General features: G+C 36.2%; 2 protein-coding genes across 4 annotated transcripts; both read right to left on the bottom strand.

Annotated features, from left to right (window-relative positions):
* Positions 1-219: 219 nt before the first annotated feature.
* On the bottom strand, positions 220-12,524 carry LOC127417977 (septin-8-B). Of its 3 annotated transcripts, XM_051658267.1 has the most exons (10): positions 12,439-12,524; positions 9,714-9,828; positions 9,397-9,592; positions 9,026-9,212; positions 8,690-8,851; positions 8,452-8,548; positions 7,597-7,765; positions 7,258-7,390; positions 3,461-3,639; positions 220-1,054 (listed from the first exon to the last, which is right to left on the bottom strand). In XM_051658267.1, exons 1-10 carry the CDS (start codon positions 12,466-12,468, stop codon positions 1,051-1,053), a joined length of 1,272 nt encoding a protein of 423 aa, XP_051514227.1. In that variant the 5' UTR covers positions 12,469-12,524; the 3' UTR covers positions 220-1,050. The 3 variants fall into 3 exon arrangements, with proteins under 3 accessions (XP_051514227.1, XP_051514229.1, XP_051514228.1); XM_051658269.1 differs by lacking the exons at positions 9,714-9,828; positions 12,439-12,524 and having other exon boundaries at positions 9,414-9,548; XM_051658268.1 differs by lacking the exons at positions 9,714-9,828; positions 12,439-12,524 and having other exon boundaries at positions 9,392-9,523.
* Positions 12,525-14,699: 2,175 nt separating this feature from the next.
* On the bottom strand, positions 14,700-27,116 carry LOC127417978 (sideroflexin-1). Its single transcript, XM_051658270.1, has 11 exons — positions 27,010-27,116; positions 22,970-23,139; positions 22,590-22,760; positions 22,347-22,445; positions 20,258-20,333; positions 19,975-20,060; positions 19,656-19,783; positions 19,356-19,405; positions 19,108-19,157; positions 18,942-18,989; positions 14,700-16,755 (listed from the first exon to the last, which is right to left on the bottom strand). The coding sequence occupies exons 2-11, from the start codon at positions 23,131-23,133 to the stop codon at positions 16,659-16,661; spliced, it is 969 nt and encodes a 322-aa protein (XP_051514230.1). The 5' UTR covers positions 23,134-23,139; positions 27,010-27,116; the 3' UTR covers positions 14,700-16,658.
* Positions 27,117-27,717: the final 601 nt, after the last annotated feature.

The raw sequence follows: 27,717 nt of genomic DNA, 5'->3' as shown, positions 1-27,717 counted from the left end.
CAATATGCTGAAAATGCTGTTGATTGAGCTTAATTTGTATTGAACACGGAATATTTCTTTAAGGGAGGTAAAATTTTGATTTCAGCAGAGGCAGTGAAGGCTGATATAAGTCTTGTTCAAATTCCTTCCTTTGGTCAAGAAAAACACAGATGAAAGATTAAAGAAGATACAAAAGACAATGACAAAGCAAGACAAAAAGAAAAACACAGAAAAAAGGAAGAAGTCAAAAAATTATTTAATTAAAGAGAAGTTTTGATGAGGTTGAAACTTTCATAAATATACATCAGTTGCAAAACTGTGCCCCCTTTTTAAGTTCATTACAAAAACGATATACTAAATATAGTGAACTTTTAGCAAATTTATAGTTCTAAATATTCTAGACAGTAAACAAACATCAAATCCACAAAAATATATACTGTTTATAATGTATAATCTCTGGCTCTTGCAGAGAGGTGAATAATAAAATAAAGCAAATAGTAAAAATAATCAGAACATACTTTTTATTTTAAACTGAAAAATATACATTCACATTTTTGTACCAATGGTAAGCCAAAAGAAAAACAAAAATAGTTACAATAGCATTATCCTGTGTAGTATAAAATAATTCATCTTGTAATGTACTTAGAGGAAAATATATTCAAATCTAAAAATCTAAATGTTATAACAATCCAGTTACCATAGTCAAGTTATGTATTAATATCAGTGACAAGATTCCAGTGATCAAGAAAAACCAATAAAAAAAAATCTAAAATCTCTGTTAATATAATGCCTTACATAAATGAGTATTTTCTTTCTTTGACTCAGCCCCAAGAAAATGTTTAAACAGAGAGATTCATGTTTATGGAAGAAAAGTGTTGATCAAGAACAACCAGGTACGCTATTCATCATTGTACCTTCACATAGTCCCAAACTAAATCACAACTGACGTAATGTATTATAGACTGAACTGTGTGCTACATAGAACCATCATCAGCTCCCACAAAAAAAGCACGGAAATCTGGTACAACTGGTCAAATAAACAGCAGATACTGATTTTCCTTGGATGGTCAATCAACTGAAAGAAAAAAAAGGAAATGTTTAAAATAAATACATGAATAAAATAATCAAGAATAAAAAAATAAATAAAAAAAAAGTCATTTACTAAGATCAGATTTACTAGGAAGACTTAATATTTAACATTTATCTAACCAAGAACAAAATAATAATAATAATAATTAAACAAGACCGATCCATGGTCTTCCATGGAGAATTTATAGTCAAAAAGGACTTAGATATTGATCTGTTTCTCACCCAGATCTATCATATCGCTTCTGAAGACATGGATTTAACCACTGGAGTCATCTGGAGTAATTTTATGTTGCCCTTTTTGTGGATTTTGGAGCTTCAAAATTTTGGCACCCATTTACTTTCATTGTATGGACCTACAGAGCTGAGATATACTTCTAAAAATCTTTGTTTGTGTTTAGCAGATGAAAGAAAGATGGCATAAGGGTGAGTAAATGATGAGAGAATTTAAATGTTTTGGTGAAATATCCCTTTAATAGGAAAACAACTTATGTGAACCATGAAAGAAAGAAAATATCCGGGTTTGGAATGAGATGAGTGAAGCGCATTACAGGTTATTGACATACATAGATATTTGTATTGCATTAATAAATATGGAATGAGTAAGCCAAATTTGTTCAGTGACAGGATAGGTGGCTTTGATGCCTGTATTTTATCGATTTGAAATTCTGTTTGTTGATTTGTCAGTCACAATGGGAATAAAAGTTGTACCTTCGTACGAGCCAAGTCTTACTATATCTTACGATTTTGCCATCTCAAAACAAATTGTTGTCATGAGATTATCTTGGGTAAATTCAAGGTTTCACATACATTTTCCTGCAACTGTAAATGTGCGTGGTCATATGCGTTCTGAATGACCCATGTTTCCATAAATCATCTGGGTGGACTGGGGAGAGCTTTGCGTTGTGAACGTTGTATGTCTGCATAGTACATCAAACTCTTATTTAAAAAAAGCAAGGAAAATCATGTTTTCCATTATATGTCTTTCACAATAATACAGTCCGTGCACAGCCCAGATTTGCTCGACACACGGACTGTCCTCTTCTGTGCATTGTCGGCACATGTCCCTGCTGTTGACTGTACTAAAAGAACATCACAAAGCATTCCTCTGTGTTAAATCATACATATGATCACGTAGATGTTAATGAGACTAGTGTACAGATTCCTTTTTGTTCTTGATCGATATACAGTATTTTGAATTGACACCAATTACTTTTAATTATTTATAACTGTTTTGGTCCAGAACAACATAATTTTTGTATTTTTTGGTAACATTTAACCAACAAAGGACGCTAACACGCAACACGGCAAGCAATCTGAGTCCATGTGTCATCATCTGTTTTTTTCATCATTGAACATGCCAAGACCCTGCCAAACATCTGCCAGTGTGCCCTAATATTACAGCATTGAAGCTTTCCTGCCCAGCTATCTCTTGCCAAGCAAAGAGATGCTGGCAACACAGACAAACAAGGCCTCACAGAAAGCTCAACAGACTAAGGATGGGCATGAGTACTCTAGTACTCAAAGAATAACAGCAATGATCGACCATAGAAGACATGAAAGAGTATTTCAACAACTTCGGGCACTTTTAGCCCTGTGGATTTCTAGAAAGTAGTCTATTTAAAACTTTTTTGACACTCACTTTTTTTTGTCCTACAGTCCGTATACATGCATCACACGAGATTAATTACATTTTTGCCCTTTTCCCCCAGAAATCACAGTGTCTTTTCCAGTGTCACATCTCAAATTCTGTATTGTGTTTAATACAATTGGTAATGAAAATGACGATGGTGTTCATCAATAAAATGACATTTGTTAAATGAAATAGCCCCCTCATTTGTGTTGCTGAGACTTATTTCATTGTTAACATTTTATCTATCCTCAACACACACAATTAAATCTTTTTTTTTTTTCATCACTTTTTTAGACATTTGGCAAAATGATTTTTTCCTTCAAACATAATTTGTTTATATTTCATCTCAAGCACTGACTCTTTTTTGGTGGAGGAAAACGCTTTTCTCGTGTGGATGTGAGGTGTAAAAATAGCTAAATTAATGAGATTTTTATTTTATTTTATTTTTCAAACAAAAATGTATTTGTGTATACAGAGCGTTGGTAGGACAGTTCAACTGAATGGAACAGAACGCAGGGGTCTAAAGAAGTGTTTTTACTTGACACCATGCGGTGCTCATTGCTCGAGATGCTGATAAATCAAGATGTGATGCAATGGGAAAGCACGTCCATCTGATGCATATGTAGATCCAAAATTAAAAAGTTGTATTCTGAGTACTCAGCTGAGTACTCCAACAAGTATGTACCAAAATGCCCATCCCTAGAACAGACAGTCTCAGATGAAGGAGGGAGAACTGTGAGAGAGAAAGAGGTAGGAAATTACGTTTTCTTCTCTTTGTCTTTTTTGACAGCAGAGGAGCTTTGAAAAGACTGTAGTGTTTCAGCAGCCACTTTCCTCCTGTTGAAGGTGTTCATCTCTTCCTCTAAATCTCTACGCTTCTCCTCCAGGTTCCTCTTCTCCTCCTGATGCGTCCGTTTTAGCATCTCAAACCTTTCGTGCAGCTGCAAAATAGGGAAAGACTTGGTGTCACAATGTTCTATGAGATATTCACTTCATACGGAGAACAGGATCAGGGATGTCATGCCATCTCAATTGATAACATGTTTGAGTGAGGTTTAGTATCATGTTGCCAACTATAAAAAAACCTTTGGATCAAATCAGGTGCTTGTGACAAGTATTTAAAGTGGCCATATTGTACTCTTTAATAGCATTTTATTTGTTTCTGTGAAGTCATTTTAATGTCAGTCAAGGTTTCTTTCAACAAAAAGTCTTATATCATAGTTTTACATGACCAGTTTTCACCCTCTGTCTCAAGGTAACCTTTAGAATTAAAAAGGCTCTTTTTTTTTGCTACTGTACCTTTAAGACTTATATATTTAAATGACAACTGTTATGACTGACTAATCTTCACATAATGGCAAAATTCACACTGACATTTATCAGGGCGTGCCAAGTTTCTGAAAACTGAACAGGCATTGATGAATACAGTTGCAGGAAAAGTATGTGAACCCCTGGATTTAGCCGGATTTCTGTGTAAATTAGTCATAAAATGTTATCTGATCTTCAATTCAAACTTCTTCGACAATCATATAATTGCATGTAATTTGTTTAAGCAGACAGTGTTTGTCTATTTTGAGGATCAAAGCAAATGACCATTTTTATGCCCAATTTATGCAAAAATTCAGGTAACTGCAACCTGGTCTCATGATAAGTCGTAATAATTAGTACGAGATGGCGAGTACAAAAATGTAAACTTTTACTCCCATAGAGGAAAATCAACAAACCAACGAATGATGTTAAAATTTTTCCTAGCTAACCCAAACAAATCACTGTTGTGTACCACGGAAGAGAGAGAAACATTGGGGTTTTGAGTGAGCATTCATATGATTTTGAAGTTTATCCCTAACCCAAACCCTAACAATCATTTTAAATGGATAGTTCACCCAAAAATTAAAGTTCTCTCATCATTTACTCATCCTCCTGACATCACAGATGTGTATGACTTTCTTTCTTCTGCAGAACACAAATGAAGGTTTTTAGAAGAATATTTCAGCTCTGTAGGTCCTCACAATGCAAGTGAATGGTGACCAGACCTTTGAAGCTCCAAAATCCACATAAAGGGAGCATAAAAGTAATCCATAAGACTCCAGTGGTTAAATCCTTGTGTTCAGGCACAATATGATAGGGTGTGTGTGAGAAACAGATCAATATTTAAGTCATTTTTTATCATAAATTCTCCTCCCTGCCCAGTAGGGGGCGATATGCATGAAAAATGTGAATCACCAAAAACACAAGAAGAAGAATGAGAATGTGAAAGTGAAGTGGAGATTGCCTGAGCAGGGAGGAGAATTTATAGTCAAAAAGGACTTAGATATTGATCTGTTTCTCACTCAGATCTATCATATCGCTTCTGAAGACATGGATTTAACCACTGGAGTCATCTGGAGTAATTTTATGTTGCTCTTTTTGTGGATTTTGGAGCTTCAAAATTTTGGCACCCATTTACTTTCACTGTATGGACCTACAGAGCTGAGATATACTTCTAAAAATCTTTGTTTGTGTTTAGCAGATGAAAGAAAGATGGCATAAGGGTGAGTAAATGATGAGAGAATTTAAATGTTTTGGTGAAATATCCCTTTAATAGGAAAACAACTTATGTGAACCATGAAAGAAAGAAAATATCTGGGTTTGGAATGAGATGAGTGAAGCGCATTACAGGTTATTGACATACATAGATATTTGTATTGCATTAATAAATATGGAATGAGTAAGCCAAATTTGTTCAGTGACAGGATAGGTGGCTTTGATGCCTGTATTTTATCGATTTGAAATTCTGTTTGTTGATTTGTCAGTCACAATGGGAATAAAAGTTGTACCTTCGTACGAGCCAAGTCTTACTATATCTTACGATTTTGCCATCTCAAAACAAATTGTTGTCATGAGATTTTCTTGGGTAAATTCAAGGTTTCACATACATTTTCCTGCAACTGTATGTTGACCCATGTTGCCATAAATTTGCTTTAGGGGCAGTGGTGGCTCAGCGGTTAAGGCTCTGGGTTACTGATCAGAAGGTTGGGGGTTCAAGCCCCAGCACTGCCAAGTTGCCACCTTGAGCAAGGCCCTTGACCCTATCTGCTCCAGGGGCACCATATCATGGCTGACCCTGCACTCTGACCCCAGCCTAGCTGGGATATGTGGGGAAAAAAAAGAATTTCACTGTATATGTGCAAATGTGTGATAAATAAATATAATTAATTAAAATTAAATCACCTGGGTGGACTGGGGAGGGAGCTTTGCATTGTGAACATTGTATGTCTGCATAGTACATCAAACTCTTATTTAAAAAAAGCAAGGAAATATAATGTTTTCCATTATATGTCTTTCACAATAATGTCAGAATTAAAGTGTAACAACATCACACAAGAAGTTGACATGTTGCTACTGAATAGTGTGTTGCGTCAGCAGCCTTAGAGACCCCTGTTCTTCTCCCGCGTTGAGATCAGTAAGTAATCACGTTGACATAATCAATGACGAGATTAGGTTTAATTTTCCCTCTAAAATTAAATTTTTACTCTGCTGATGATTTAAGGCCAAATAATACTGTCCGCGTTGCTGATCTCTCCGTGTACAGTATGTGTGATGCAAATTTTGTCCTCAGTACAGTCTGTGCACAGCCCAGATTTACTCGACACACGGACTGTCCTCTTCTGTGCATTGTCGGCACATGTCCCTGCTGTTGACTGTACTAAAAGAACATCACAAAGCATTCCTCTGTATTAAATCATAAACAACTCGCTTTTGGCGTCCCTCTGTGGACTGGATCTTACACGTACCCAAATATTCAAAAACACTTCCAGCTTCGGCCACTGGGGGCAGCACAGACAGATTACAGCCGAAGAACTTTTGACATACACTCACCCAGTTCACAGTGAGATCAGTCTATAAAATGAGGCTAGAATATACACTCATGAGCACTTTTATTAGTAACACTATGATCCTAATAAAGTGCCCAACGTGGTCTTCTGCTGTTGTAGCCCATCTGCCTCAAGATTCGATGTGTTGTGCATTCTGAGATGCTTCTCACTACAATTGTACGGAGTGGTTATCTGAGTTACTGTAGCCTTTCTGTCAGCTCGAACCAATCTGACCATTCTCTGACCTCTCTCATCAACAAGGTGTTTCTGTCTGCAGAACCTCCGCTCACTGGATGTTTTTTGTTTTTGGCACCATTCTGAGTAAATTCTAGAGACTGTTGTGTGTGAAAGTCCCAGGAGATCAACAGTTACAGAAATACTCAAACCAGCCCGTCTGGCACCAACAATCATGCCATGATCAAAATCACTGAGATCAAATTTTTTCCCCATTCTGATGGATGATGTGAGTATAACTGAAGCTCCTGACCCATATCTGCATGATTATATGCATTGCACTGCTGCCACACGATTGGCTGATTAGATAATTGCATGAATAAGTAGGTGTACAGGTGTTCCTAATAAAGTACTCGGTGAATATAAATAATAAATTAATTCAAAATACTGCCTTGTAACTTCAAATGGCTTCCAGTGAATTTTATTTCTGGTCTAATGGCAAAGTTCTATATGCCCCGTCCATCCCATTACCTCTCTTTCTTTTTCTTTTAGCTCTGCCTCTGTCTCCTTTACTTTGTTGACAAACATCTGTCTCATCTGCTCCTCCTTGAGTTGTAGCTCCCCAATAAACTCTCTCCTCTTGGTCACATATGTCTCCTGTAGACTGTATGTCAGGACAGAGAGAGCAACATTAACAGAAGTTTAATTTCACCTGTGATGCTCAACTGCAAATAAACTCATGGAGTATTAGCTGTAGTTCCTTGATGGTCATGAAACCCATTGTTACAAGATGTCCTTGAGAGAAAGCAGCATGTATGTTATCAACACACCATTATTTGTGGAAGTGTCTTAGATGAGATCCGGCAGTACCTGAATGGCTCATTGTCAGGGTCAGTGTCTTTAAAGCCCATCTCCTCTAGTTTGCAGCGGCGGTACAGCTCATAGTGTCTGGCATGGGTCTGCTCCCTCAGGTCCAGCATGTTGACCCGAATTAGCATCTCTCTCAGTTTTACGAAGTCACAGTGACTCTCGTTCTCCACTGAAGACAAATATAATAACTTTTTTGCTTCAATAAATAACATTATAATTTAAAAACTGTATTTTGTGTTTACTCAGATTGCCTTTGTTTTATGTTAGATTTTGTTTGAATTTTTGAAACAATTTTGTATGAAATATACACAAAAACACAAGAAATTAGGATGGGGCAAATACTTTTACACAGTACTGTATCTATCTATCTATCTGTCTGTCTGTCTGTCTGTCCGTCCGTCCATCCGTCTATCTATCTACTCACCTACTCCCTCCCTCTGGCCCTCTGACAGTTTATCTGACTATCTATTTGACAGTCTGTCTGAATTTCTGTCTTGCTAGATGGCTGTTTGTCTTACTGCAATGTCTGTATATCATCAAAATTTAAAATGATAAAACTAGTTTAAACTTTCAGACAAGGCTTTGTCAAGCCAACATCAAAGTTTGGAAATCTACTTTTACATTAACATTAATAAACTACATACAAGACATGCTGCGACTAAACTGTCATTCATGTATACAGCAATACAAGCAATATTCAATATAATTTTTACAAGGAAAATTCCCTTGGAGTGTCTTATTCAAGTGGGAAAAGCCCTTGATTTGTTCAAACCCATAACTGACCACTTATCAAGTCAGATCTTTAACCAGTAGGCTAATGATAGATATCATTATCCTCTTGCAGTAGGTACCTACCCTGTACCACACCCCATGGATACTCTCTGGCTCGCACCATTTTGTTCCCAATCTTAACCTCTTCACTGCTTCCAACCACTGCAAATGGGAGGTGTGCCTGCAACACAAGTTCATGACTGCCTTTGGTTGGACATTCCAAGTGCATCAAAAGAACATACAGTGGTCTTTAATACATTCAATGTTGACTTAAGTATCTCACTTAATATTCTTATAAAAACAAGTCCGGAGCATCTCTCACATTCATGGAAGAGTTTATTTCTGCCACAGCTTCATCATCTGTTGGGAACTGGTAAATCTGAACACCGTTGCTGACCAGTTCACTCATGATCTTGATCTTAAATTTTTGAAGCTCGCTCTTGGAAATAGTGTCTGCCTTCGCAATGATGGGAATAATGTTGACCTGGTTTGGGAAGAAACATAGGGATATACAGGTACATCAACATTAAAACAATGTGCCAGTTTAGCTAACTTTTATTTGTGAAAACAGAATAGACTGTGCAGATAACATAAGAGGTATTAAGGTAGAATATGTGTATAATGAACAACACTAAATGACATGAGCACAACACAATACCTTACTATCCAATTTCTTCATAGTGACTAAGTCCAGAGATTTCAATGTGTGACCAGTGGGAGCGATAAAGTAGAGGCACATGTGGATGCGTGAATCATGATAGTTGTAAAGGGAACGTTTTATTTTAAGCTCCTCTTCTAGGAAATTTTCAAACTGGGCATCAATGTAATCCCCAATAGGTTTATAACTGAAGAAAAACAAGAAAAGACATTGTAAGATTTTGACCCAGACAACTGATTTTTAAAGTGATGATTGAACACCCTCATACAGTATTTTAACAGTAGAAAGCTAAAAAACAAACAAAAACATTTAACTGTATCAATCAAGTCTCAAGCCAATTTCCCAAACATGGAATGTGAGCTTTACATTACTTTTCTTCTTTATTGACCTGGTCCCCAAATCCCACAGTATCTACAATGGTCAGCTGCAAATCCACATTGCTTTCCTGTAGGTTGTAAGTTCTTGGATGTAAATGCTCCCTATTCTGGAAGTGGCTGGCTTCTTCAGTCTCAAAAGTTGTGTTAAAAAGTGTGTTCATCAGAGTTGATTTGCCAATCCCAGTTTCACCTGTAAGAACCAAGCAAAATCATCCAACATGCAATTTAAAAGTTGATTGTGCAATCTTTTAGCATCAATTCTGACATTTTATATGTCAGCCTTACAGGATCTCAAAGCATTTCCTGCTCACCTACGCAGAGGATGTTGAAGCTGAATCCTTGACTCACTGATTTGCTGACCAGCTGATCAGGAAGACTGTCAAAACCAACATGGCTACTGAGAGAGAGAGTCCTCATCTCCTCACTCTGAGAGGTTAAAACATTGAGAAAAGTTAGGGAAAAAATAAAAAAATAAATAAATCTTACATTTTTGGTGATCAAATTCTTTTTTTTTTTCTCTAGCACACTGCATTTGAAGTCCCCAAAGCAATAGTCCCAAATACAGTCCCACTTCAATGCATGTCATAATAACAACTCATTAATGCATGCAATTGGCTATATACAGTGACAGAATAGCTAATGTATATGTACGTAAACATTCTTTATTATGACTAATTTCCACTTTTTAGAATAATGGTAATGAAAAAACACCTATGAACGTATAGGAATTAGGTTGTGACCAAAACATATCAAAGAAATCAACACTATCTTATATTTTAGATACTTCAAAGTAGCCACCCTTTGTCTAGATTACAGCTCTCTACACTCTAGGCATTCTCTCAAACAACTTTACAAGGTATCTTCCTGGGATGCTTTTCCAACAGTATTGAATAAGTTCCCATATACGCTTTAAATTATATTTGTGGGTTTGACACATCTTACAAATTAGATTTGAATGTAAGGGCTTCTGACAAACCAGCAGCCAGTCCTCTGCAAGTCAAAACATGTAGAAACTGTTTTTATGGATACAAACAGGCCAACTGTGTCTATGATTACTTATGATTATTATATGATTACCTTTACAGTTCAAATAGTATAGCTATAATAAGGTAACTGCAGGTAATAGTCCTACATGTGAAAACTGTTCTGCCTTAGTTGAAATGTGTTGCATTTTTTCTTTTTTGTAAATAATGCAATACATTTGCTATGTTTGATGTTGCTTCAAATGAAAGCAAATGTGAAAATGCATAATAGGGACTCTATTTTAGGGTTTTTAAAGGAATATTCCAGTTTCAATACAAGTTAAGCTCAGTCGACAGCATTGGTTGTATAATGTTGATTGCCGCAAAAAAAAACTTTTTTTGACGTGTCCCTCCTTTTCTTTAAAAAAAAAAGGAAAAAAAAGAAGCAAAAACCTGGGTTCCGGTGAGACACTTACAAAGGAAGCGAATGGGGCCAGTCCATAAACATTAAACTACTCACTGTTTTAAAAGTATAGCTACAAGATGTAAACAATATGCATGTTAAAATGATTTTAGTTTGATAAAATTGCTTACCAGCCTTTTCCGAGTGAAATTTTACAACTTAGTTGCCATGACGATGAAATGTTGTAAACCCCAAAACCCTAAAACGACCGTACAAATTACACTTTAAGCAACTTCACAGCTTAAATAATACACAATTTTTAACCACAGAATTAATATATGTGCTTTTATAAAGTCATAAGCTACACATTACTGCCTTTAAACCCTCCAAAAATTGGCCCCATTCACTTCTATTGTAAGTGCCTCACTGTAGCCTCGATTTTTGCTTTTCTTAAAGAAAAGGAGGGATGATTCGAAGTAATTCTTTTGGTAATCAACATTATGCCACAAATGCTGTCGATTGAGCTTAACTTGTAATGAGCCTGGAATATTCCTTTAAGGTTTTGGGCTGGTTTTTATTGTTTATAAGGCTGGTTTTGGGCCAGTTTGGATTATGTGTACTGCATTTGTTTTTGTTTTAAGATCTTAATTTCTATAAATCAGCCACATCTTAAACTATAAGCAGTAACTCAGCTATTTCTAATGTAGTAATAATATGTTAATTAGGTTTATGGATAAAAACAGTTCTAAACCGCCTGATCAAAATGGAGAAGCAGACCCATGTTTGTAACTGAGCATATTGGTATGCATGGACCCTGGTTTGAGTCTCGATCACAGAGAAAAGCAGCATGCTGAGTTATTCATAACTCCTCACTCTGTACAAACACAAGGAAGTGTTTCACACAGCCTTCATCTGTTCTACTTGCCCAGTATTCTTAACACACACATTGGGGCACAAAGGCCTCTTTATTGAGCGTGTGTTTCTCAGTAACAGAAGATTCCCACTGCCCTTGCCCTCAGAAACATCCTTCAAGTACTGCGTTCACAAATGCAACCAGTTTAGCAGGCATGGTAACATTAATAAAAGTAGAATTAACCTCATTACAATCAATGCACAAATTAAGTTTCATATAACTATACTTCTTCAGAGGACAATAAACATCAGAGGGGAAAAGGGGAGAAGTATATTGGGATTCACGTTGAAGTGACAACAAGAGCAGGCATCTGCTGATCTGCTTATAAGAGCTAATCAGCTTGCATTGACTTTAACAGAGGAATTAGCCACAGAAAGACCCCAGTGTTAAACTTTAAATACAAACTATAATGTTTAAATAGCATACACATGTATAGTGCCTACAAATGACATGCACTTTAAAACATCACAAACAATATTATTTTGGACCAAAGTTAAAGCTTCTCCTGTAACAGAATCAAGCTCACTGAATCCTACATTCCTGTATTGGCTACAACCAACAATGTAACGCACACATCAATACAGGCAAATAAATATGCAATAATATCCAAGGAAAATTAGGAAGAATGAAAGAATATTAAAATGTAAAGCATCTTTGACAAACTAATGTAGTCTTCATCCTCATGTTGCATGCTCTGAAACTGTAAAATGAATGAATAATGCACAGTGAATCAGTAAACATAGAGACTGATAACTTACAGGACATATGTTTACATCCGTGGTAGCCATGCAGACACATGCGATAGTACTGACAGTGACTACTATGCTGTCATATATTGCTCTCTCTCTCTCTCTCTCTCTCTCTCTCTCCAATATGGCCACTTTATGGGAACACCCCCAAGGCTGAATTGATATGCTGCCCATATTGCCCAAATGCCACTGTGTGACTCAGTGGCACATTCTCTCAGAGCTGCACTTATAAACACAAAAGATTTATTTTTTCTTCATTTGAGTGTCTCTCTCAAGCAATGGCGTAGCCAGAAAATGACTTTTGGGTGGGCCACAGTGCAAAAGACTTAATTTACATTAAAGGAATGTTTCGGGTTCAATACACGTTGAGCTCAATCAACAGAATTTGTGCTACCACAAAAATTAATTTTTGACTTGCCCCTCCTTTTCTTTTTTCCATCTCCTTTTCTCCCAATTTGGAATGCCCAATTCCCACTACTTTAGTAGGTCACTCACCTCAATCTGGGTGGCGGAGGACAAGTCTCAGTTGCCTCCGCTTCTTAGGCCGTCAATCCACGAATCTTATCACGTGGCTCGTTGTTCATGACATCGCGGAGACTCACAGCATCAGCGATCCATGCACAATTTACCACGCGACCAAGAGGAGGTTACCCCAAGTGACTCTACCCTCCCTAGCAACCAGGCCAATTTGGTTGTTTAGGAGTCCTGGCTGGAGTCACTCAGCACGCCCTGGATTCGAACTTGCGACTCCAGGGGTGGTAGTCAGCGTCAGTACTCACTGAGCTGCCCCTCTTTTTCTTAAAAAAAGCAAAAATCTGGGTTACAGTGAGGCACTTACAATGGAAGTGAACGGGGGCAATTTTTTGAACACTGAAATACTTTTTTTTTTTTCTAGCCACAAGACATAAACAATATGCATATAAACATGATTTTAGGGTGATAGAATAATTTACTAATCATTTCTGTGTAAAGTTATAGCCAATTTTACAACTTTGTTGCCTTGACGATGTTGTCAACAAACCCTAAACCGACTGTAAAAATTACGATTTAAACAACTTTACAGCTTAAAAAATGCATGAGTTTTAACAGAAGAATTAATGTAAATGCTTTTAGAAAATGATAAGCTTCACATTTCTGCCTTTTGAACCCTCCAAAAATTGGCCCCATTCACTTCCATTATAAGTGTCTCACTCACTGTAACCACGATTTTTGCTTATTTCTTTTTTTTCAAAGAAAAGTAAGGACGTGTCGAAATTATTTTTTGTGGTAATCAACATTATGCCACAAATGCCGTTGACTGAACTTAACTTGCACTGTATCCGGAATATTCTTTTAGTTACCTTTGTTCCTTATTATTTTGTCTGCGTCTTTGATGGGAGATCTCTTGTTTTGTGCACATCATGACAATGTTCAGTACTAAATTTGACTATTTCTGTTGTCCAGCCGTCTTTTCTAATACATTCTGTCATTTACCGGCAGATTATGGCTCTGATGATTTTTCCAGAGAAGTTGAAGAGGTTAAAAAGTAAAAAAATAAAAATAAAAAAAAAGAAGTTAAACATTTTGTTTTTACCATTTTATGAATTTATATTCGAAGTCAGAGAATAATCTTTAATATTTTGGGTGGGCCTGGGTTCAGTTTGCCCACCCGTGGCTACGCCCCTGCTCAAAAGTGCTGTCAGATCAACTCTCCTGGTACTGATTTCACAAGTCTTTAAGGCTCAAAATGCTTTCTTATTCTGTTTCACCCGCTGCCTGTAAACGAGACTAATGTAATCAATTTCTTTAAATATAGGCCTAATTTTCTGGCAGTGGTATAAATGAAATGAGATGTTTTCTTCTGTTTAAAAACATAAAAACCTGAGTTATTCATTTAAAAAATAATAATAAATTCAAATAATAAAACAATTAACATCTACTGTGCGTTGCTTTGTGTACTAACTATGGATGTCAGTGTGGACTCCTATCATAATGAGATTTACAGTTCCACATATGTCCACTAGACTCCGCCCTTTACACATTCTATTAATGCTGCTAAAGATGGCGCCACAACCAGCTGAAGGAAAATTTCATTGACATTTTAAATCTCATATTGTTAAATCTCTGCGGTCAAAATGCCACAAAACAATAAAAAAAAAAAAAAAAAACACAGTCCTAAAAAGCACATGTAACATTGTGGTTATCATGTCTCATTTAACAAGGATAGGCCCTTGTTGTTGGCCATGGAGCAGCTGACCACATAACCTGTACAGTAGTAATAAAAAGATCCATTGCTTTGTAATACTCTTTATTTTATTTAGGTAATTTACACAGTACAATATCCCCCACACTGTAAAATAAAAATACCCACTTTAAATTATTGATCTTGTAAACCTTACACCCATCTCATTCATTTTAAGAGTGGACCAGTAAATCACCCCTGCCATCTCGAGTATTCTCATTTTTTTCGTGTTCCAAGTATGCAGATGTCTTGATGCATAATTTATTTCATATAATGCGATTAGGGAATAAAACAGTGTTATGATGTGTTCAGTACACAAGGGAATGTATTCTAGTATTTTACTTGATATCTAATTTAAAAATTAATCTAAACTACCTCCTAAAGGTGTTTAAAAAAAGAGATCTGCTGTATTCTTGTCTAAAGATCCTCATGGCCCCAATGCTGTTGTGATGCCTTGAGCAACTAAGTCAGTTATGTTTGATTGATTCAAGATCCACAAGTATCACAGATTCAAATTAGAACAGGACTGATCTGAGCACTATGTGCCTTGAGATGCCTCTGTGATAACATACTCATTGGATTTAGGGGAGAAGGGACCCGTCCATACAAAATTGTCCCAAAAATCATTTTCAATACATTAGAAATGACAAAAGATGTTCCCTATTCATCATCTTCCACAGAGATGTGTGATACTTCAACTATGGAATTGAAAGATCATTGGAAAACCTTCAGAGGCTCTTGAACAAGAAATGTCGTTCATAGTTTCACAACAATGAAGGTCAATCTGGTTAACACACAGGGAATGGGAGCTGTCATGCTTTCTCAGTACAGTTTCTAGGTTTCACATTAACAGCAACACATGGATACTTTGTCCATTAAACATAAAGTAAAAAAAAAAAAAAATCGTATTTTTTAAAACTGAATTGGCAAACCAGCAGGACTGGATTTATAAGGAAATGCTCAGACAGTGAAACCATCAAGCAGTTCCATTAGTTATTATATTGTTTGATTGTTCTAGTTAATTTTATGTAGACTTGCATGTGAATACCTTAAAAAAGATAGTAACATAAAACACTGAAGATGAAAATATGGTACATGAAAAGAAGGTTTTGAGGCTAAAATAAAATGGTCTTGGAGGATAACAGGTACTGTTTTCTATTCAAGTATCGCTCTAATGAGTTCAGACTGAAAAAAATAAAAATAGGTGTTTCCATCATTTGAACTGTTAGAGGAGTGGACTTTGGAACAGTCAATACCAACACTTTGAACTTTAACCTCATACTATTTTCACTTACAAAAAGTTTGTTCTTGCATGGTAGGCAGGCAGAAGAAATTATATGAAAATACACACTACTCAACATATCTCATATAACATCTAAGGGATTGAACTCGAAATACTGAGCATAGTAAAATAGATAAAACTCTTCATTAAATCCATGCTACAGTGTCTGTTTATTAAACCTGCATCTAAGGAAATGTGCAGCATAGGTCTGTATTTGGCAATGTTTGAAACTGATTGCACTATTGACATAATGAGGTCCCATGACTTTTCTTAAAACTGAATTTGAAATTTGGCAGTTCTGTATAAACAGCAACCCTCATGAAAAGATAATACATGAAATACTGTTTACAACAATGCAATAAATACTATCAGAAAGAACATAATCTGCCATCTTTGATCCTTACCGAAAACGACATTGAATGGCACATGGAATAATGTGGCAGCACGCACAATTACAATTGCAAATTTCAAAACAAACTACTCGTATGTAAATTAATAAGCACCGTCATACACATGTCTGACAAAAGACTGGCACAGATCAGCTATGACAAAATGCATTTAGTTTAAAAACAATTAAAACAGTCGAAAATGTCAAAACACCTTCCAAAATGACTGAGCTGGGATGTCCTGGAGAGGAATGGGTGAACTTTGGAACACAGAAGAGATGTTCTGGATTCATGGTGAGTGAAACAGTTCCAGTAAAGTGGAGATTCACTGACTTTTGTCTCACAGTCCTTTGTTGAAATAGACCCTCTCTACTCCAGGATGACTGGCTCGAATCTTTTCCTGCAACTCTGGTTCCAAGCGACTCAACGCCATTGAGCTGAATGCAGAACAAAATGCAACTTAAGTGCTGCAGCATTTCACACACACACAAAAATATATTTTACAGAGGCCCTGATTTACTAAAAGTTTGTGTGTATAAAAAGGGGATAAATACGCAAATTTGAAAGCACCGTGAGGAAAATAGCATCAAAACACACAAAAACCACGTCTTGTCAGTTGTTGCGGCTTTCCCTTATTGAATCTGCAGAAATGGTAACTGCGCGTGGAGGTATTAAGGATCGAGCATTAATCTGATTTGCATGGTACACCATGGACAAACAGAGACTGGATGTACCCAATGTTGCTGTATCTCTAACGTGCATTAATGTAATACAATATTATTTTTGGTGAGCAACTCTTGTATTCAAAATTATATTTAGAGCACAAAAATACAGCTGAACTTAATACACTGTTTTCATAATCCAACTTAAAATACACAACACACTATAACACACAATTTCTGTACTCTTATTTTAATTCCTAATTTCAATCATTTTGCTTTTTAACTTGTCTTTCTTTAAAATAACTGTAATCATATCAATGACCATACTTAAATCATTGGTATTAAGGAGAGCCACAAGTGAGCTGCATTTTCAACAGTTGGTATTCCCACGTGCGAAAGCGTGGGTGGGTCCGACCTAGAGGTACTCCGATATATCGGTTTTACCGATTAATCCGTAGTGATAGTTGCTTTTTGGAACTATCGATTATTGGCAAAAATCTATGCCATTGCCGGCGTAAATTATATTTTGTATTATTATTCCTCTGTGATCCTCTGTGGCCGGCACTGGAAGATTCTACAGTTAGAACAGCTTGATTCATGCTGAGTGACTCACAGTCTCCTAAGCAAACAAATTGGCCCGGTTGCTAGAGAGGGTAGAGTCACATGGGGTAACCACCTCGTGGTCGTGATTAATGGTTCTCCCTCTCAATGGGGTGCGTGGTAAGATCGCGGAGAGTAGCATGAGCCTCCACATGCTGTGAGTCTCCGGGGTGTCATGCACGACGAGCCACGTGATAAGATGCGCGGATTGACTGTCTAAGAAGTGGAGGCAACTGAGACTTGTCCTCCGCCAACCGGATTGAGGTGAGTAACCGCGCCACCGTGAGGACCTACTAAGTAGTGGGAATTGGGCATTCCAAATTGGGAGAAAAGGGGATAAAAAGAAAAAAAATATGTAAAAAAGAAAAAAAGAACAGCTTGATTCTGCAGTATAACAGCAGCCGCTAGAGGTGAAATTAAAGCAATCATTTGGGAATTTGCAGTCTCTAAATCTTTCATCATTGACTAAATTCATCCATATTTTTATCCTCACTTCAATGCATATTTTTTAATTGAAGCGAGGGCTTGCAAAGAAAATTGTGACCAAATGAAAACATCTCCAACTTCATATCTTACATTTACATTTACATTTATTCATTTGGCAGACGCTTTTATCCAAAGCGACTTACAAGAGAGGAAAACATAAGCGAATCATCTTAGGAGACAGTGGAACAAAAAGTGCCATATTACAAAGTATCACTAGCATCATAATAGTATTCAAAACAGAATAAAGTGCAACAGAATGTTTTTACATTTTTTTTTTTGAATTTTTTTTTTATTAATGACTGGTTAAGTGCTCATGGAAAAGATGTGTTTTTAGTCATTTTTTGAAGACAGAGAGTGAGTCAGCTTCACGGATGGAGTTGGGAAGGTCGTTCCACCAACATGGTATGATGAAGCCGAAAGTCCGGGAAAGTGTTTTGGTGCCTCTTTGTGTTGGTACAATAAGGCGACGTTCCTTAGCCGACCACAGAATTCTAGTGGGCGCGTAGCTCTGCATAAATGATTTTAGGTATGCTGGATCTTGTGAATAATGATAAACCTTATTCCTCATTAAACCTCATCTGGTGAAATACTGTATATATTTATACAAAACCCTTCATCTGGTGATTATATAGGCTGTTAAATGCTTAATTTGGTAAATACATTTATAGCATTGTAATGGAGCCAAGTCTCTGTCATTTCAAAATAAAGAGTCCCCGAAGTGTTTCGGGCTTGTTTATAGTTAAAAGACCCATCTTATGCACCAAATCTTCATTTTTAGGTTTTCGTAAATCAGGGCCTATGCGTAAGATGTGTAATGTCGACAAAACTTCACTGAAAAAATTCCTTTTAAAAAACAGTTTTGAGAATATTCTCACCTCTTTTGTGGAAATAATGCACAGCACAGTGGAGTTGCAAACACAAGGCTAAAAGGAAGAAAGAATGTACAAAAGAATGGGTCATGAAAACTCAAACGCCTCGGTACGTTACTGTTACAGAAAATTACTGTTTATTAGACCATCAGTCTAATCTTTGGCAACTCACCAAAATCCAACCAAGCCAACTTGAATGGGTGCACTCATCCATGGAAACCTCTGAAAAGATGCAACAAAGCCGATGACTCTATAAGGTCATTCTAAAGTCTAATGCATTCAAGCAGAGTGGACACTGTAGTCGGGTGTGTGCATGATCTGCTTGCAACCAACAGTTCAAAACCATTTTTCTCCAGCCTTTTCTTAAACTTTCAGGTACTGTAAGTGAACAAAAAAGTTACAACACATTATTAACAATACCTTGAGGAAGGCCTTCTTTTCCAAGGAGTTCATTAAAAATGGAGGGATGGCTACAAGGGAAAAAAAAAAAAACATAATTATAACATAATTCATTTAAAACAGTTAAATGATGCTCTTTTGTGAGGATAAACATTTTTAATGTAGAGCATAGTTCATTGCATGCATTTACTGGTACTTCTTTGAATCTTCAGTGTCACGCTTTGCTAAATCAACATTAAAGTGCATAGGATATACAGGTATGTGCATTATTTGTTTTCACTTGACTCTAATCAGTTTAATGAAACAAATTCACAAACATACCCATTCCCGGAGAGGCCATGAGGATTCTGGACACTACCACTTGTGTGATGGCCTGTTGAGCTGCCTTTGAAGATTCTCCTAATCGATTGTCATTCTCATCTGTTACTGGAATGCCGTGTTTGAGTTCCCTGTTTCATAAAAAAGGAACGACACACTCAGTTTCTCATGTCTTTCTAAAGAACACTTATGCACTCTTACGACATTCATTCAGCATCAGAATTTTTTGTAAATGCGTCAGTAAACAATGCTGAGCAATCTAGTAAAATGAGGTCAAACGTCTTTCTGTACAGTAAGCATTTTGTGGTGGACAAATATTTACCGTTGTCTCATCAGAGGAATATTGATACAGTTTGCAGCGGCTACAGCAGCGAATGGCACAAAGCGGCCTATGAGTGGAGAAACATGCTGAAAAACAGACAACCAAATCATTATATCTTTGCTAAATTACTAAACATGAATGTTGATAGGATTACATGATGTACATATAGAGTCACCACTGTGTGATAAACATTGTAATATGTGCTACCTAGATGTGAAAACATTTTAACTAAAGTTAAAAGCTCTAAGAGTGAACTTGCTGATCAGTAACAATCGACTATTACCTTTGCTAATGCGTTTAGTCCTAAAGCCGTCGCCACCGCCCCTGTGGTGGCTGATACATATGCTGTGCCAAGTTGGCTGCAAGGACATAATACAGAATTCATGAATAATGCAACACACAATTTAAGGTTAAACACACACTTAAAGGAATCGTTCACCCAAAAATGAACACTTTTGTCATTAAAAATTATTAAGATGGAGTTCATATGATTCTGACTTTACTCCGAATGTATTAGATAATAGATTTAAGATATAGGCTACTATGGGATTTTTTCAAAAGTTTTAATGTGTTGGAGACAATGTGGATATATAAATGCTAATTACTATAATATTTTCTGGAGTTTCATAAAGTTATAGAAAGATTATTAATCTTACAAATACTTTTGAAGTACTTTATCTTGGTTTAATTCCCCCAAAATGTTGTGTCAGAGGGCCAACAATATTTAATAATTTTAATAATGTTAATAATGTTAGCAGCATCTAAAAATACATCTACAAAGAAACGGCTACATCCTAAGATGCACAACTATACCAGTTATGAATGTTATTTCTGTAGCAGAAAAACTATTTTTTCTTTAAAATCACAGTTAGTAAAATTTTTATAATACTACTACTGAGTTTTTTTCTTTGTTAAGAAGGGAACTTTCCATCTGCCTATTTATATAGTTGTGTATGTGTATGTATATTTTACGTGGATATGTATGTATATACTGTATGTATATGGGTATAGGTATGGGTATGCGTATGTATAGGTATGTGGTATATATGTATGTATGTATGTGTGTGTGTGTGTGTGTGTGTGTGTGTGTGTATAATTTGTATTTAATTTTCGTATGTTTCTATATACATTTCTTTTTGTATTCTTGTGGTTTGTTTGAAAGAAGGAATTGAAAAGCTATGATGAAATAGTTATGTTATATCTGTTATTTACAGTATTTATATTATTTAACTGGCTTTTCTGAATAATAAAAAAAAATATTTCATTATTTACCCAACCAAAGTAAGCTGGACATCTATAACATCAAACCTCATTGGTTCTTGAATATCTTGTGACCAAATGTAATGACATCATGGCCTGCACCATAGTTGCCATATTTGATTTGGGATATTTGATCGATGCCTTTGGGAATTGATTAATGATTTGATTTAAGAGTATATAAAAACTTACATTTCGATCTGTTGTGTGATTGTATGGCTTCAGAAGACTTGGAATATAGTGTATGAGTCATATTGATTACTTTTTACTGTGTTTTTTTTGTGTTCTTTTTGGAGTTTGACAGCCCGGAGGCAATATTCACGTGCACTACTTGGCAAAAAGCTGTGAAAATGTTTCAGTTTTTCCCCCACAAAAGTCATACGGGTTTAGAATGACATTAGGGTGCGTAAACTATGACAGAATTTAACAACAACAAATAATAAGCAGACACACTGACTCTATGAAGTACAACAGTTACAGTCTATTCACACCAAGACTTTATCATAAGACATTTCAGTGTGAATGTTCATTCCGAATGAGCTTTTGTTTTGACTAGAAACAATGAATTCCAAAGATGCTATTCACACCAGTTCCGAAAAATAGTCGCCGAACATCTGAAGTTTTTTTTTTTTTTTTTTTTAATGGAGAGAAGTCCTATTTTGTCCTCCCATTGTTTTCACTCGCATCAGCATTTGTTCTTAGTGGATAATGTGACGTTTAGCATGTCAAATTTGAGAAAACTGTCAAAAAAGCATGTGAATCCATAGTGCTGATACTTTAGAGAGTTGAGATGACCTTTCTTGACAATGCCTCACCTGTCAAAGTTAAAGGAGTGGGTGGCTGACGTGAAGTTTTGAACCGAGTTTACTTAGTTTGATATCATTAACTACTTTGAGTTGTTATGGCAGAAAACAACAGCACAAGTTGAGTCTGGGCTAATTGTTTTCTCCAAACTAACACTTAAAAGGGTTGTTGTTCTCTGTCTGGAACGCTTGTATATGTAGATTTTACGTTGCTTCTAATGGAGAACGGAGTCAGAAAACAGTCCAGCGGCAATTTGAATCATCATGGCAGTGCCCAGTGATTGGTCAGGAAAACTGTGGATATCCTCTTACTTTACTGTGATGGGGGCATCTCCACTCCTGTTGGTGTAGTTGACTATTGCATTAAAAGACTGATTGATCCACTGCCAAAACAGAACAGCTGGAGTCGTCCTAAAAGCAAAAAGTAGCATTAATATCAACTGTTATTAATTTCCAAATTTCTTATAAGTATATTAGAACACAATAATAATCTGAAAAAGCTAGTTCTCTAGAGTTATAATACAAAGAACTCCACGTGTTCCAGTTTTAGACCACCTGTAGAACGTCATCATGCATCCAGTGATGGTCATGTTCATAGGGACCTGAGCAGACATGCGACCAATCAGGAGCATTTTCTCGCCCGTGTCCGGATGGAACGCAGAGTCAAAAATATACTTTGCCCGCCAAAGATCATCTTCTGTGAGACCTGGCGTTACCACCCCTTTTCTTCAAAGCATAAGAAAATGTTAGAGGTAAAAATGTATTTATTGTATGTCGGTATCTAGCAAACTCAGCCCATGTTACAATAAACAAAATATACAAAAACACATAAATAAATGTAAGATAAATATCTTAGTGGAAGTTACCCCAGTGGATCTGAAAATGTCAATTTATTTTCAGTTTGAAACAGAGCATGAGGGTCTTATTACAGTTACCTGTAATCCTGAATAATCTGACGTGCTTTTTCTAGTTGTTCGTTTGAAAGGAGGATATTTCTGGGGTCAGTGACAGTGAAGAAATGCTTTGCTCGACCCACAAATGTTTCCTGATCCCATCGAGGTTCTTTAATGTTAATGGAGGAGGAGAGCTCGGCTGCCATGGTACACTGTGAAAAAATTCAACAGTTCAAAGCTAAGAGACCCTTCACCTTATTTGAACAGAACAAATAAATCTGGCTATGCATACAGTGCATTACCTTTAAGACTGACTGTTCCATTACTCAATAGTGTGAATGCTATGGACAACAAGGAATTTTGTAAAACTGAAAACAATTTAAGATACCGTGACTTAAAAGAACAAATACCCCAAGAGTTACCTGTATGTCCCTCTAACCTCGTATGATTTCAGTGGCTTCAAACCACTGCTTCTCACATGTCTCTTAACCAATCATGATGCACCGCATTTGAATATGTGGAATCTTGAATGAGATTTGAGGACATGTTCAGAGAATAAATTAAAGGAATATTCCCGGTTCAATACAAGTTAAGCTCAATCGGCAGCATTTGTGGCATAATGTTGATTTCCACAAAAAATTTATATTGAATCGTCCCTCCTTTTCTTTAAAAAAGGCTTACAGTGAGGCACTTACAATGGAAGTGAATGGGGCCAATCTGTAAACGTTAAAATACTGTTTACAAAGTATAGCAACAAGATGTAAACAATATATGTGTAAACATGATTTTAGTGTGATAGATTTGCTTACTAGCCTTTTCTGTGTAAAGTTTTATACAATTTTACAGCTTTGTTGCCATGACAACGTAAAGACAAACACTAAAATGACGATTTTAACAATTTTACATCTCAAATAATACACAAGTTTTAACAGAAGAATTAATGTAAGTGCTTTAAAAAAATTATATTAACTTCACATTTCTGCCTTTAAACCCTCCAAAAATTGTCCCCATTCACTTCCATTGTAAGTGCCTCACTGTAACCTCGATTTATGCTGTTTTTAAAGAAAAGGAGGTAGGAGTCAAAATGATTTCTTGTGGTAATCATCCACAAATGCTGTCAATTAGGGATGTGCAAAACCACCAATTTTCATAATCGACTAGTCAGTCGGTTGTTTGAACAACTAGTCGAATAGTCTGTGTTAAAGGGGTAGTTCACCCAAAAAATTTAAATTCTCTCATCATCATTTACTCACCCTTATGCCATTCCAGATGTGTATGACACCCACACCTCTCATATCACTTCTGAAGATATGGATAAAAACACTGGAGTCTTATGGATTACTTTTATGGTGCCTTTGTGTGCTTTTCTGAGCTTTTTGGTCACCATTCACTTGCATTGTATGGACCTACAGAGCTGAAATATTCTACTAAAAATCATAACTTATCCTCTGGAAAAGAAAGAAAGTCATACACATCTAAAATGGCATGAGGGAGTGAATGATGAGAGAATTTTCATTTTTGGGTGAACTGTCCCTTTAAGGGTATGGTATTATTACGCTCTGTTATGTTCACATGAGCTTGCTTGATATGGCCACATTCTGTTTTATTCATTTCACACTGCAACTTTTTTAGTCATCATCAGTGCTTGGAACACATCCAAAATTCAAATGTTAATTTTACCATTAGAATGTGCATTTTTATCATAAATTCAAGGAATATTCGAAATTCAAGACCATCGTGGCACATCCAAACTGTCGATTGAGCTTAACTTGAACTGAACCCGGAATATTCCTTTAAATTTCAATCTGTTCTTCATTCAAATTTATCGTATGGCTTCAGAAGACTTGGAATATACAGTATATATGTCGTATGGACTACTTTTGTAATTGTGAGTTTTTGTCCTTTTTTGATATTGACAGCCACTTGTCACTGTTTTCATTGTATGGAAAAGACCAAAAAAATTCTCTTTTTGTGTTTCACATAAAAAGGAAAATCATACAGGTTTGGAACGACATGAGGGTGAGTAAATGATAACAGAACTTTCCCCCTCCCTTACATTTTTACTTAACTATCATGAAAAAAAAAAATCTGGTCCATCAAAAAAATATATAAATAAATATTCTATTCTTTTATTTTTTTCCCCCTCGAAAACTGAACAATGCTTGCACATGAAATTCCTCTCTGAATTAAGCCACTGCTGAATCAGCATGTCGTTGACCAGTCAACCAGAGAAAGGCTTGAAAATCAGGTGCTGCTGAGTCTCCAAAATAAAGAGTGCACAGAGACCTGCTCGAAAATACACCGATCAGCCACAAAATTAAAACCACCTGCCTAATATTGTGTAGGCCCCCCACATGCTGCCAAAACAGTGCCAACCCACATTTCAGAATAGCATTCAGAGATTATATTCTTCTCACCACAATTGTACAGAGCGGTTATCTGAGTTACCGTAGACTTTGTCAGTTCAAACCAGTCTGGCCATTCTCTGTTGACCTCTCTCATCAACAGGGCGTTTCAATCTCCAGAACTGCCACTCACTGGATGTTTTTTGTTTTTGGCACCATTCTGAGTAAATTCTAGAGACTGTTGTGCGTGAAAATCCCAGGAGATCAGCAGTTACAGAAATACTCAAACCAGTCCATCTGGCACCAACAATCATCCATGCGATTATCTAATCAGCCAATCTTGTGTCAGCAGTGCAGTGCATAAAATCATGCAGATATGGGTCAGTTAATGTTCACATCAACCATCAGAATGGAGAAAAAAATGTGATCTCAGTGATTTCGACCGTGGCATGATTGTTGATTCCAGATAGGCTGGTTTGAGTATTTTTTTGTTTTTGTTTTTAGTATTTCTGTGTATTACTATAAATAATTGTTGTGTTTTATACAACAGGCAACCAAGAGTAAAAAGAAACAGATTGTAAAGTTTTCTGAATTGAGAGTATGTGCGCTAATGCAATTTACAAGCAGGCGGTTAATATTATTGGGTGAATTCGTTTCCTTTTAAAGCACCAATAGAAAAGCGATTTCTGTATCAAATATTTCACCAAGGCTGCGTGTCAGATAAAACTCCATTAACCATTTATCTGCATTCGCGAAGTGCGCAAAAGTGTATTCCTAAAGACAGAATGAATGCAATGAAATAAATCGCGTGCATTAAATGTGCTGCTCTTGACAATGCACCAAAGATGGCTGATGGGAGGACAGTAAATCAAGCGTTTCACTTTACTGTGCTGACTGTGATGAAAGCGGGTCAGTGTTTCTTTAAGTCAAATTAAGGTTCATGTGATTCACACGCGATCACTTCGATCGGCGCGCGACTGGTGCTTTGGCTCGCGCTGCATCCGTGTTGTTAAGCAATGTGCATTGAAATCACGATTAACATGTCATGCTTTCCAAACATGCAAAGATAAAACACTCGCGATGGTGATAAGATACTGGCTGATCCGTGAACTGAACTTTGAGCTGAGGTGCCGTGTTTGACACTCTTCCCCCAAACGGCATATTTATTGCCCAATAGCTTGCTTTAAAGACTACATATGAATCTCCTGATATTTCAAAAGTAATGGATTGGATGCATCTTATTTAATATATATATATATATATATCCATTGCAATATTTATGCACAATAAAATAAGTAGTGTAAAAATTTGAATTATGATTTGCATGTGTTCGTTTGCATACCCATTTGCAAGAATACCATCAGTGTAACCTACTGCCAAAGAATGGTTCAAGACCAGTCAGTACCGGTTAGGTGGCTGCCATTCGGTTTTCTTTTTCATTTGTCATAAACCCCAATATGAATTAGATTATGTTTAATCTCGTGTATAAGAACATTGGACGGATGCTCCGGGTGACAAACACTTTAAGCAATGTTACAGTCATATCATTAAAATCATCAGAATAACTCCAGCTGTGCACCTCTGCTGCAACCGCTGTATGCCACATCACAAATCCACTTACTGACAGCACAGGGGTTTGCCATCCCATCTAATCTTACACAGCCAATAAAAAAGAAGGAACATATATGTATTGACAATGGCATCTGACAGTATATAAATAAGGATGCTGTTACTTACAGTGCAACAGTGAGCCGTCAGACACAATCACAGCACTCCACAGCAGATATCTGTCTCGCGCACTGAGGCCGAATGAATGTGAAGCACGCTGCAGTGTACAATCACTGCTGCACACAACCAACCAGAGACAGCGTGTGCGCGATTTCAAATGAAAAGTTCTGAATAGCTTTGAACACTTTGGTAACAACGGAAAAATAGATTTATGTGAGACTGTATTTATTATAATGCGTCATATATATATATATATATATATATATATATATATATATATATATATATATATATATAAAATAAAATTATTATATAATTAATTCTCACATGAATTATAATTGCTTACACTCACCAAGTGTAGTTTGGTTAGTCAACGAAAAGACTTTGAAATAAAAGGAATGCAGTTATTGATTAAGTAATTTAATGTGCTTATTACATTAGGTTTTTTTTTTTTTTTTTTTACTGTTAGCTCTTAAACTTTAAGACACTAAAACAAGCCTAAAGCATAAACATTTTATAAACCTGTGTATATTAATATTCAGTGTAAGATATATATTAAGTGGGTTCCCCACAGAAAACAACTGATTAATAAAAAAGTGACATTATTTAACAAATAATAAATACTTTATTAAATATTAATTTTTTATTTCTTAAAACTTTTTTCCTTGTATGCATTTTATTTATTGATTTATTATATCCCCTAATAATGTATTATTA

The sequence above is a fragment of the Myxocyprinus asiaticus genome, chromosome 27, assembly GCF_019703515.2.
Source record: "Myxocyprinus asiaticus isolate MX2 ecotype Aquarium Trade chromosome 27, UBuf_Myxa_2, whole genome shotgun sequence".
NCBI classification, from domain to species: Eukaryota; Metazoa; Chordata; class Actinopteri; order Cypriniformes; family Catostomidae; genus Myxocyprinus; species Myxocyprinus asiaticus.
Note: the sequence above shows the minus strand (reverse complement) of the source record. Positions and strands in the feature narration are given on the sequence as shown.